The following is an 11,926-nucleotide window of genomic DNA, read 5'->3' on the forward strand; positions in this document are numbered from 1 at the left end:
ATTTTTTTTTAATATCCCAACATGTTCTACATAATATGTAAGGTTAATAAGTTGTACAATATGACAATATTTTAGATAATGACTAGACTGTTTTGGAATGTGTATTTGTCCTATAGGAATGGTGATATAAACAATACTTTTCGATACATTAACATCATTACATACTGCACAACAACCAAACATACATACATAAATTATGTGAAAGAATCATTTCCGTATTTAACACAACTTTTTGGAATTTGGATCCTCAATGCTCTTCAACTTCGTACTTGTTTGGCTTTATAAATACTTTGATATGAGCGTCACTGATGAGTCTTACATAGACGAAACATAAACTTTATATCTCATAGAAAGGCTGCACAGAAATATTTCAATATAAATAATAATGAAATCATCTCCTTTATTCTTATATTTTACTATATGAATATCCAATTTAGAATACTGAAAATTCTGAGAACTGATAGTTTCTAAATTGTGTTTTTTTCTCTTCTAAAAAGAATAAAATTGTTGAACTTGAAAAAAAAGAGAAAAAAAAGGTTAATTTAAACAATATTAATGAAAAGAAATGTCAAAATTTTGGAGCTAACTTTACAAGATAAGACATTAGCCTCATATCTGAATTTCAATACTAAGCTTAGTTTAAACACATAACAAGGCTGATACTTTGCATGAAAGATCAATTTGATTTTTTTTTTAACACAAGAAACATCTATGTAATGCCCCAGTCTACTTAACTACAATATTTTCCAAAAATAATAACAGCAATCACCCTATAAAATAGAATATTTAAAAGAAAAGGTGATTGTCCAAATGATATATTACAGTATATTATTACAACCTCTAGCATTTCACTTAAATACATATTTGTTTTATTATTCTTAAACAGTTATCTGTGTTTATAGTTACAAACTAATCCCCAATTATCCCCCTTGTAGTTTTCGAGGACATTGTTTTCAGATTTTATCAGATTTTTTTGCATCAACCCTATTCAATAAACAACTTATTATATATCAGTCAAAGAAATGAATCCCTACTTTTCTAACCTTGTTAATCTAATGAAAATATATTTGTCTATTGTTGAAGGTTATATGATGACCTCTACATGTCTAGTTGAGCTACCTTACAATCTATTTTATAATGTTTATTGTCAATTTAACTCGTATTCTAAATTTTGATAACATCAGTTGTATGCAGTCTTTCCTAACATTGTTTTAACAAATCTTACATTTTTTCACATAGTTCAACAATTGCAATTATAAAACTAATGCACACAGAAATTTCTGAATTAAAAATACACAGTGATGAACACAGTAACTATATATTGCACAGTTGAATAATTATATAATCTACAGATAAGATGTCATGCAACACACAAATCATCTTAAAACCAATTTAAATCCCTCTACTCAGGTATTTCTAAGAAATTGTATTAAAAATTTTAAATTCTTAAATTCAAAATGTTGTCCATTGCTGAAAAATTATTGAATAATGAAGTAAATCATCCAAACTTTATAAATTCATCCTCCTGTTGGTTGTGAATACACGAAAAAGTGAAAAACTGACATAAGCCTGATAACTCTCAAAGTCAATAAATTAGTAACTTAGACAGCATTTTGTTGATTAACAATAGGGATTTTGCATGAAAATTTCTTGAAACATAGTTATTAAATCAAAAACTGCAGCTACAAGCGAAAAAAAAATCAAATTTAGCTACACTTTCTAACATTGTCACCTTGTGTTGGCATAGTCAATCATGAAGAAGATTATTTGGCAATGGCGGAAATTTAGCAAATGATGGAGGTGTGCCAGCATGAAACAGACCATGGAGATACCTAAAACTTGTAAATTGTTAAATAATCATAAAAATACTAAAATGATTAGACTATTTGAAATTTTAACTTTAACAACTTCTGATAGACTCTTTTATACACATCCATATATAAATGCAAGGATACTTCAACCTTTCACTTTATAAAGACACCATTGAAGATTTTTTGAAAATCATTCATGACATTAAGTATATTTGAGGTAAAACTTAACTTTCCTGCACCAACATAATGCATAGTTAAATGGCACCATCCAATGTTTCCTTAAGTCCCTAAACTTTTAATTCAATCACAGCCTTTTTTTTTTTATTAAAATATTAAAAATCCCTAAATGACAACTTATGCTATCTTTTGACAGCTATCAATATAATCAATAATAATATAATAACAGCTGCTAATATAACAATACATAACATTTTTCTATTTTTCTTTTGATATTTTTCGGCTTTCTGTAATTGTTGTAGTCCTTTATCTACTTGTACACTGGCATTTTCTACATTATAGTCTATTCTATCTAATATTGTTCCCTGAAAAATAAACAATAAGTAAAATGATACAAGTATTAAGGACTTTTTATATACTTTTTGTGTTCCCAGAAAAAATAGGATTTATTTCAAATTTATCATTGATTTGATTCAGCCATGACCTATAATGGTTTACTTTTTTTTTTTAATTGTTATTTGGATGGAGAGTTGTCTAATTGGCACTCACACCACATCTTCCTATATCTATAAACTGCAATCAAGAAAAAGCAAACAAAAATCCTTATTTAGCATTTGATTTGCCATTTATGATATTACAAACTGGAGTCTACACATGGTATATAATATTTCTTTTATAGTATGTGTGTAAGTGTGACAATTTCCAATCAGTATTTTAGTTGTGTCCCTTTGATGAATGGATTGAAATTAGTCTTATGAACAACAATTTGGATAGTTAACAGCCAGATAACAACTTAATTTGAGTCCTTCAAAACCTACATCTTTGACATGATAATACAGATAATACACTATTTCAATTGTGATGTTCACCGCAAAACATTACAAATAAGACAGTTTCATGAGGATAAGAAAACAAGTGAATTTATCACTTTGACAAATCCCTCTTCTAACTACAGAAACACAAAGTTTTTTTTATTCATTCTTAGAAAGTTGAATATATAAATTCAAGAACTTTGTAAAACTACTAAATCAACAAAAAACTTGAACCAAAGTACATATTATGATAAATTACCTCCCCTTTCCAACACTAACGATCTATAATAAAAATTATCTGCATGGATTCGAATTTTGTTTCTGTAAGACCTATATTTTCAAAAGCAGAGATGACATGAAAAGATTTTAGGGACTTCATTCCTTTTTTGCTTTAGAGGTACTGAAAAAGATTATTACACAAACATTTCTGCTATGAATGTGACATAAAATGATGGGTTGCATCAGGAAATTATGTTGTAACTTCATTTGTATTAAAACTTATACACTTACCTGATCTACAACCATAGTAGCTAAATCTTTAAATATTTCATTCAGATCTGTTATAGACTGTACTATTTGTGATATTTCTTTCTCTCTTTGTTTCACATGTACTGTATTATCTTCAACCATGTGTAATTGTGATGAAGTAAAACCCTGCAATATGGAAATAAACATTTTATCATTCAATATTTTTAAAGATGTCCTTGCAATAGTAGTCAACTTTTATCATGGCAACAAAAAAGTTGATGTGTGCTTGGTGTTCAGTGTGAGCCAAGGCTCAGTGTTGAAGGCTGTACTTTGACCTATAATGGTTCACTTATTACAAAATATGACTTTGATGGAGAGTTGTCTCATTAGCACTTCTTATATCTATAAACCAGTTTCATGAACTCATGTGTGAAAATTCCTACACAAGTGAAACAGTTCTATAAGTGTGGATGAAATGATTGATCTGGACACAATTTTTAGAACATTTTACTGGAATTATAAGTACATTTTATTAGAGATTATTTTTGCATTTTTTTATATTCACATGCCATAAATAAATGTTGTACTACTATTTTGTTTTCATAGAACTATATTCAAATGAGGTCCGAACTCTGGCTGGTTTTATAAATAGTGTAACAAGTAATGTAGACATCATTGACTAGTTTTAAAACAATATTATTCATTCAAAGTGCATAAAACAAGAGGCTCTCAAGAGCCTGAATCGCTCACCTTAATTCTTTTGGTTAAATCTCTCATCAATGATTATTTTGGCTTTTCAATTTATTTAAATGTTCTTTGGATCCTCCTATTTTCTTCAAAAGCAAAAAAAAAAAATTTTCTCCTATGTTCTATTTTAGCAATAGGAGCTATGTTTCTTTACATACAAGGAAATAAAATTTATACTAGATACTCTGAAACTCATTTAGCCTAAGTTAAGCTGCAGTTTCAAAGGAGAAGATTTTTTAAATGCTGTATACAGTTTATCTCTATCTATAATAATATTCAAGATAATAACCAAAAACAGCAAAATTTCCTTAAAATTATCAATTCAGGGGCAGCAACCCAACAACAGAATGTCTGATTCATCTAAAAATTTCAGGGCAGATAGATCTTGACCTGATAAACAATATTACCCCATGTCAAATTTGCTCTAAATGCTTTGGTTTTTGAGTTATAAGCCAAAAACTGCATTTGACCCCTATGTTCTATTTTTAGCAATGGCGGCCATGTTTGTTAATAGATCAAAACTACGGATACAATTTATAAACTTGATTCCCTAAGGAACATTCAGTTAAAGTTTGGAAGTATTTGGCCCAGTAGTTTCAGAGGAGAAGATTTTTGTAAAAGATTACTAAGATTTACGAAAAATGGTTAAAAATTGATTATAAAGGGCAATAACTCCTTAAGGGGTCAACTGACCATTTCGGTCACGTTGACTTATTTGTAAATCTTACTTTGCTGAACATTATTGTTGTTTACAGTTTATCTCTATCTATAATAATATTCAAGATAATAACCAAAAACAGCAAAATTTCCTTAAAATTACCAATTCAGGGGCAGCAACCCATTAACGGGTTGCCTGATTCATCTGAAAATTTCAGGGCAGATAGATCTTGACCTGATAAACAATATTACCCCTTGTCAGATTTGCTCTAAATGCTTTGGTTTTTGAGTTATAAGCCAAAAACTGCATTTGACCCCTATGTTCTATTTTTAGCAATGGCGGCCATGTTTGTTGATAGATCAAAACTTCGGATACAATTTATAAACTAGATACCCTAAGGAACATTCAGTTAAAGTTTGGAAGTATTTGGCCCAGTAGTTTCAGAGGAGAAGATTCTTGAAATAGTTTACGACGACAGACGACGACGGACGCAAAGTGATGGCATAAGCTCACTTGGCCCTTCGGGCCAGGTGAGCTAAAAAGGGGAAGTAAGCAAACATTACAAGCTCCTACCAACAAAAGTCTATTGGACTTCTATCTATAATAAAAGTAGACTTAAAAGGTATAAAATGCCACTAATAATACAGGAAGTGATTTATTGGCAAACTTATAAAGCAAGAAAACTTTATTATATTTCTTATATCTATTCACTTTATTTATTTTTATTAAGTCTTTTGTTACTTTTCTTTAATAGGCATCATCCTCAACACTGAGGTTGTGGGTTCTAACCCTGCTCTTGCAGGTGCACTCCACACCAATCCTAATTGACTAGGATTGTCAGTTTTCCTCTCAAAGGTCATGGTTTTCTCCAGGCACTTCAGCTACCTGTACCAATAAAAACTGGCAACCACTAATAGCCCAAAATTGGCACTTAAAAGTGATGTTAAAACTCCAACAATCAATGAATAGGCATCATTTAAAATACAACTCTAAGCAATGAACATAAATTGCTTCCTTCCATTACCTTGTCAAATACATCTTCAAAAGGTTCTATTTCCTCCATAAATGACCCTGAGCTTGGACCTATATTTGTATCAAAAAATTCTCTGGACCTTTCTTCTCTACTTTTTATTTCTGAAATGAAGACATAAAGAAATTGTTTATTGTTGAATAAATATAGTTAATCATAGTCTTTACCATTTAGAACTATTTCTTACTTGTGAAACTCAAGAGTTGTCTGCAGTTGATGTAAATACTTTTTACTTACATACAGTACTGGTGGAATTACTACAAACACCATCAATGTCCTCAGCCGCGGCCATTCATCATCATGTGTTTCGACCCCTAACTCTGTACACTATCATTCATTTATTTCCATACGTAGTTCGATTCATGATTTAAAAAAAAATCTTCAAACATTGCTTTCTGAAACTCTAATGTTGTTGAAATAAATATGATTAATAATGAATCCATATTCCACAGTATATCTTGATTTAGGTAATAGATTGATTTGTCTACCTTTTTATCTTTTGACAAAATTCAAGATGAAAAACAGCATTAAAAGCAATGCTTGTCTGATTAGAACATTACTAGTACTGAATATTTCAATACTGAACAGGTAAGGTTTTCATATTCTAACATTTGAGATGCCATATTTACTGAGGTTATTTTATTACAAATTTACAGTTTCCTGGTTTGACTAAAACTGACTCATTAATTAAGTTACAAGGAAAAAACTGGAAATGTGTTATACTGCATGACATAACCAGATGAAGATCTGTGTCGTTCAAAAAGAAGCTTTGACTTGTAATGGGGATAAGAAAACTTCTGGTTTCAGTGAAAATATTTTTGTGTCACAATGGAACTCCAAGTAATAGAACAAGTTTACATAACTTTGAAATCTTACAGTATTTGCAATTGTGTTCTTGACTTTATTTCAGGGATGTTCCATAAAACATATATAGGACCCAGGGCAGGCAGGCACTTCGAAATCTGAACAATGGTAGGGTGTCATCTATATTTTTTATAGCAGAAATGCAAGTGAAATTGTAAGTTAACTCTATAGGTGGTTACCTCTCAAAAGTGCCTTCACTAGGTATCATTTATATTTTAATGGAACAGCTCTAAGTCATAAGTATGTGTATAAAGTATTTCTTGTCTACCTAACAAAAGATACCACTTACTTCTAAGGTAATCTGATTGAGTTTTTCTAAAATTTAATGACATATCTTGTAGTGATCTGGCCACAGATGATACTATATTTTTGGCTAGTCTTTTTTCCTGCTCTGTCCCATGGTTTCCTTTGTGACTTATTCTCTGAACTGTTATTTGACATCTGGTAAACATCTGCAAGAAAACTAATGTTTAGTTTCAAATCAATATTACTAATTGGATGTAATTTTTTATGGATTTATATGATTAAAACTAACCAGGAATTTAAATGAACAACAGAGTACACATTATATATTTGCCTGTATGCAGACTTTAGCAAAATCATGAAATGAAATAGTCATAAAAATAAAAACATTTTTCCTAATCAAAGAAAATTACTACCAATGACATATCAGTGAATTCACAGTATGAAATATTTTGAATGTTACTGCAATGTAATAAAATTGTGCTATTTGGATGATTAAATTGTGTACTCTTTGCTAGGGCAGAGTTTATTATTGTTTTGCATGCAATTGTGTTTTGACTATCTACTACAGCAATATATAATTCATCAATTGTGTTATTATATATGTCCTGATTTTTCTATATACCGTTTGATATTCAAATGAATGAGATAAAACATTTGTAGATATCATAACTCAAAATACTTGTTATATCTGGACACAAGTATATGTGCCTCCCTATGTCAGGAACATTGTCAGTGGTGCTCCTTAGTTGTATTCTATTTTTTACTTTTTAGTGATTCAGAGAATTTAGTATGGACAGTACTTTTTGATGGATTCAGTTTTATTTATCCAAATAAAATAACCCAGGCAGTAAACAGCTTGACACTGGTCTATTGTTAAAATTCATATACTTGTCTTTTTTTTTTTTTTGTCAGTTGGTTGCTGTCTGTTAGGTTTGCATCTCCAATCTCCTTGAAATCATACATAAAAACAAACCTGTGTAATATCTTGTGTCATTATTTCTATAGCATGTTCCTCCTGTACATTATCATCTAAAGTTGGTCTGTTTAAATGTCTGTCATGAAGGGTTGCAAGTTCTTTCACTAAAAAATCAAATATACACAGCTTTATATAAAATTCAAATTGTTTGGTCTGAGAAAGCCAGTGTAATACCATTAAGTTCAAGATAACAGTTGGTTCCATCTAACAATGATTGTGCATATGTACTGTCAATTTCCAAAAAGAAATTATTGCAAAATTTATTAAAATAGCTATTTTGACTTGACCAACCAAAAATCGTGAAAAATTGTTGTGAAATCTCTTTCATATTATCCAAAGTGCCAAATCAAAGTGATTGTAAGCACTGAATGGTAAATATTGCTTTAATTTATCAGTGGGAACTTAAATTAAATATTGAATCGGTTGTAGTTGATTCAACTACAATTTTGAACAAAGATAAATAACTCTGAAGTTTTAAAGACGACTTAATCAATGACATCATTGATACTTTTAGAATAGATATTACAGTATTAGGTTTATGTACCTTGCAAAAGGTGTTTTTTTGGAAAAAAAAGTTTGTTTCCAGTTTTGTGGTGAAAAAAATAATTTGTTTTGGACCCTGAGAAAAAAAAATTGTTTGTTTCACCCTCAACTGCCACTATATGTAATGCTAAAATTGTAAGAAAAAAAATTGTTTTCGGTTTGTCGCTAAAAAAATAGATTGTTCTTCGCCGAAGGGAAAAAAAAAGTTTATACAGAAAAAAAAACATAGCCCCCCCAGAAAATCAAATGGTTGCTGCCTAAATATCTTGTATTGTTCATGGATAGGATGTATAGAATGTGATGATCAATGCACTATATTATGTGAATCTCAAAAGGTAGAGATAAACCTTGGAAGATTTGGATATCAAGTCAGTACCATAGGGTTTTGTTAGCATTTCATGCAATCTTTACTCAAAAAGATAACAAATGAAAAAAGGGTACCTTTGCAGCAAATTGCTTTTTCAATAGTTGATTTAATTGAATTTTTATATGTAAATTGAAATCTGATATAATCTGTCTACTTACTTTTAGTTTTGATTTTTGTCATTTCATACTGTACCTCTTCTACACCATCTACCCTGCAAAAATAATGTGTAAAATGTATTTACATCATGTTGTACAAGAATAAGGGGGTATGAATGACCTTTATTGTCATGCATTAAATTGGTTAAAATTTTACGATTATTTGTCAAAATATCCTTATCATGATTTGTCAGACTCATAGGTCAAAAATAATTATCTTAACTGTTATTTTGGAGAAAAAAAAACATGTGTGAGCCAAGGCTCCGTGTTGAAGGCCTTACTTTAACCTATAATGGTTTACTTTTTAAATTGTTATTTGGATGGAGAGTTGTCTCATTGGCACTCACACCACATCTTCCTATATCTATGATTCAACACAATCAGTCAATTTTTTAAAGAAAGTGTACATGTATATGTTATCGTCTTGCACCAAAAATTGCCAGTTGTCATTAGGCAAGAATTTTTACCGTAACTTGTCCCTTAATCATAAACATTAACTTGTTGGCTGCTGCAGGGCCATCTTGTCATAACTCTAGAAATTAATTCAATGTTCATAATGTTTGAAGGATTCCAAATCAAAAAGCAAATTTTTTTTTACTTGTTCATCGTTTTTTTTTTTTTTTTTTTTTTACTTGAAAAGTTGAGTAGAGTAAACAGTATTTTTATCTTTATCTGGTTATAATATGGGCTATTTAATAAGGTGAAATGGGAAGTAAGTTGGCTATAGTTTTTGTGATGAAAGTATCATGTGTAACTTACGGAAGTCTAATTCATATAATTATGCATTAAAACATAAAAATGTACTAACTAACAAATCATTTGGTCATGTTTGTTATTGAAAGTAAACTCTTCTTTGTTGCAGGTTGTCTTGATTTTATGTGTTTGATGCACATTTACATAAATTACAGTCATGGATAATACATGTACTTGTACAAGTCATGCTTATTTGCTTTAGGAATTAAGAATCATTTACTTGTATAAGTCAATTATAAGATTTAATTTTCATTTTAAAGTTTGAATAATCGGCAATTTAAAAAAACTAAAAATTATCTAATAATTAAATTGTTTGTCGTACTTACCATTCTGGAGGCAATCTTGATGATTTTGTATTAATACTGCCCATTTCCATATCAGAAGCTGCATTTGAAACAAGTGCCATCCGGTCATCATTAACCTGAAATTATATGTTTTTGATGTCAGAACATGCACTTTAATCATTGTAAAAATTTACAAATAAATAAACAAGTTCTCAATTTTTTTAAACTGCATGTTTGCATGGCTGTTCTTATTAAATGTTTGTATTGCTATCATGATCAAGACTCAACAAATAATTTCAGAGAGGTTACAATCAAGGAAAAAAACAATAGGCAACAATTTTTATTTGTGTGGTGATGAATTTTAAGTAATTAATTGCAAGTCTGAATTTATTTCTCTGATGTAATGATAAAGATCTCACATTTTTTTATATATCATATTGCATAGATTTTTCATTGGCCTAATCTGAGATTGTCCGAGATTACTCTGACGTCACACGGCTGTTTAGCCAGACAAGCTGGGGCCTTGGGACGTCAGAGCTCGTTCCATATCAAAAAGTGGGTATTTTCCCCCCCCAAAATAGATGCGCTACTTCCTCACTTCTGAAGCCGACTGAGGGCCTTGGAATTATATAAATCGGGCATCAATCTCTTTAGTTTTCATTTATCTCTTCATTTATGTAAGTTTCACCTACCTGCGAAACCTTTAATTTTCTATATTTTAACATTTTTCATGAGACCCATGATTTCTGCATTTTTGACTTTCATTTCAAATGGACGTCAAGTTACGATAGATTTCGTGGCCTCGAGACTCAAATATGCAAATATTTATATTTTGTTATAGGAGATCGATGTTTAACATTTAGAAGCAACCACGTTTTTTCACCTCCTTTACAGGAGATTGGTAACTAGCATTTAGTTCTGACCACGATAACAATCGACAGCTCTCGGATATTTCGGTAACTTACAGCAGAAATGAACGAGGTGTTACATTATGGTCATTTGCACTGTTTTCATGTGGTCACGTGATAATCTTTGAAAATGAAAGGCAAAATAGAGAAATCATGGGTCTCTGTGAAAAATGTTAAAATATAGAAAATTAAAGGTTTGGCAGGTAGGTGAAACTTACATAAATGAAGAGATAAATGAAAACTGAAGAGATTGATGCCCGAATTATATAATTCCAAGGCCCTCAGTCGGCTCCAGAAGCAAGGAAGTAGCGCATCTATTTTGGGTGGGCAAATACCCACTTTTTGATATGGAACAAGCTCTGACGTCCCAAGGCCCCAGCCTGTCTGGCTAAACAGCCGTCGGACGTCAGAGTAATCTCGGACTAAGTCTGAGATTACTCTGATGTCCAACAGCTGTTTTGCCAGACAAGCTGAGGCAGTGGGACAAAACAGCCCTTGGACATCAAATTAATCTCGAACTACATTGGGCATGTCTTAAATTTTCCATGTTGCGTTGTTTGTACTATTACTTGTCTATTTGTCTTTTTCTTTTGGCCATGGCATCAGTTTATTTTCAATCTATGAGTTTGAATGTCCCTCTGGTATCTTTCGCCCCTCATACCACATCTTCTTATGTCTTATAACATATTTATTGCAATGAAGATCTCTCAAGTTTGAATATAAAGAGTATATAAAAGTTTTTGTTGGAGAAAAACAGATATACATGGAATGAAAATAATTTAGTTTGTTTTCTTGAATCTATTGATTTCTTACATGTTCAGAAAACATATGACGACTTTGTAATGCATTGTTTCTCATCAATATGAAAACCTCTGTTAAACTTCGTGTTGCCATTTTAATGTTTTCTCTGTAGTGTTTCTACTACAGAATATCTTTTAGAAAAACCGGCTACTGTCAAAATTTCAGGAAACTGTTTTCATCCAATCCATCATCCGCAGTAAATAATGGTGTTGCTTGCTTCTCAAAAGGTTTACTCCGATGCTCCGAAACACGTATCGGTCGACGTTTCAAATTCAATTTTAAATCAATGTAAGTTGATGTTAGGCTGCATTTATTCTATATTCAAA

At 30.7% G+C, this 11,926-nt stretch overlaps 1 protein-coding gene across 1 annotated transcript; it reads right to left on the reverse strand.

Annotated features, from left to right (window-relative positions):
* Positions 1 to 629: 629 nt before the first annotated feature.
* On the reverse strand, positions 630 to 11,816 carry LOC134720980 (syntaxin-16-like). The gene is made up of 8 exons (XM_063583613.1): positions 11,613 to 11,816; positions 9,934 to 10,028; positions 8,858 to 8,910; positions 7,787 to 7,893; positions 6,857 to 7,019; positions 5,698 to 5,807; positions 3,311 to 3,454; positions 630 to 2,353 (listed from the first exon to the last, which is right to left on the reverse strand). The coding sequence occupies exons 1-8, from the start codon at positions 11,691 to 11,693 to the stop codon at positions 2,171 to 2,173; spliced, it is 936 nt and encodes a 311-aa protein (XP_063439683.1). The 5' UTR covers positions 11,694 to 11,816; the 3' UTR covers positions 630 to 2,170.
* Between the last annotated feature and the right edge of the window lie 110 nt (positions 11,817 to 11,926).

Source organism: Mytilus trossulus, chromosome 6 (genome assembly GCF_036588685.1).
Source record: "Mytilus trossulus isolate FHL-02 chromosome 6, PNRI_Mtr1.1.1.hap1, whole genome shotgun sequence".
In the NCBI taxonomy this organism is placed as follows: Eukaryota; Metazoa; Mollusca; class Bivalvia; order Mytilida; family Mytilidae; genus Mytilus; species Mytilus trossulus.

Coding starts and splice junctions, on each gene's coding strand:
- LOC134720980 (XM_063583613.1), bottom strand. CDS start 11,693: ATGGCAACACGAAGTTTAACAGAGGTTTTCATATTGATGAGAAACAAT. Junction 8,911..9,933: donor TCAAGATTGCCTCCAGAATG/GTAAGTACGACA, acceptor TTATTTTTGCAG/GGTAGATGGTGTAGAAGAGG. Junction 7,020..7,786: donor TGACACAAGATATTACACAG/GTTTGTTTTTAT, acceptor GTTTTCTTGCAG/ATGTTTACCAGATGTCAAAT.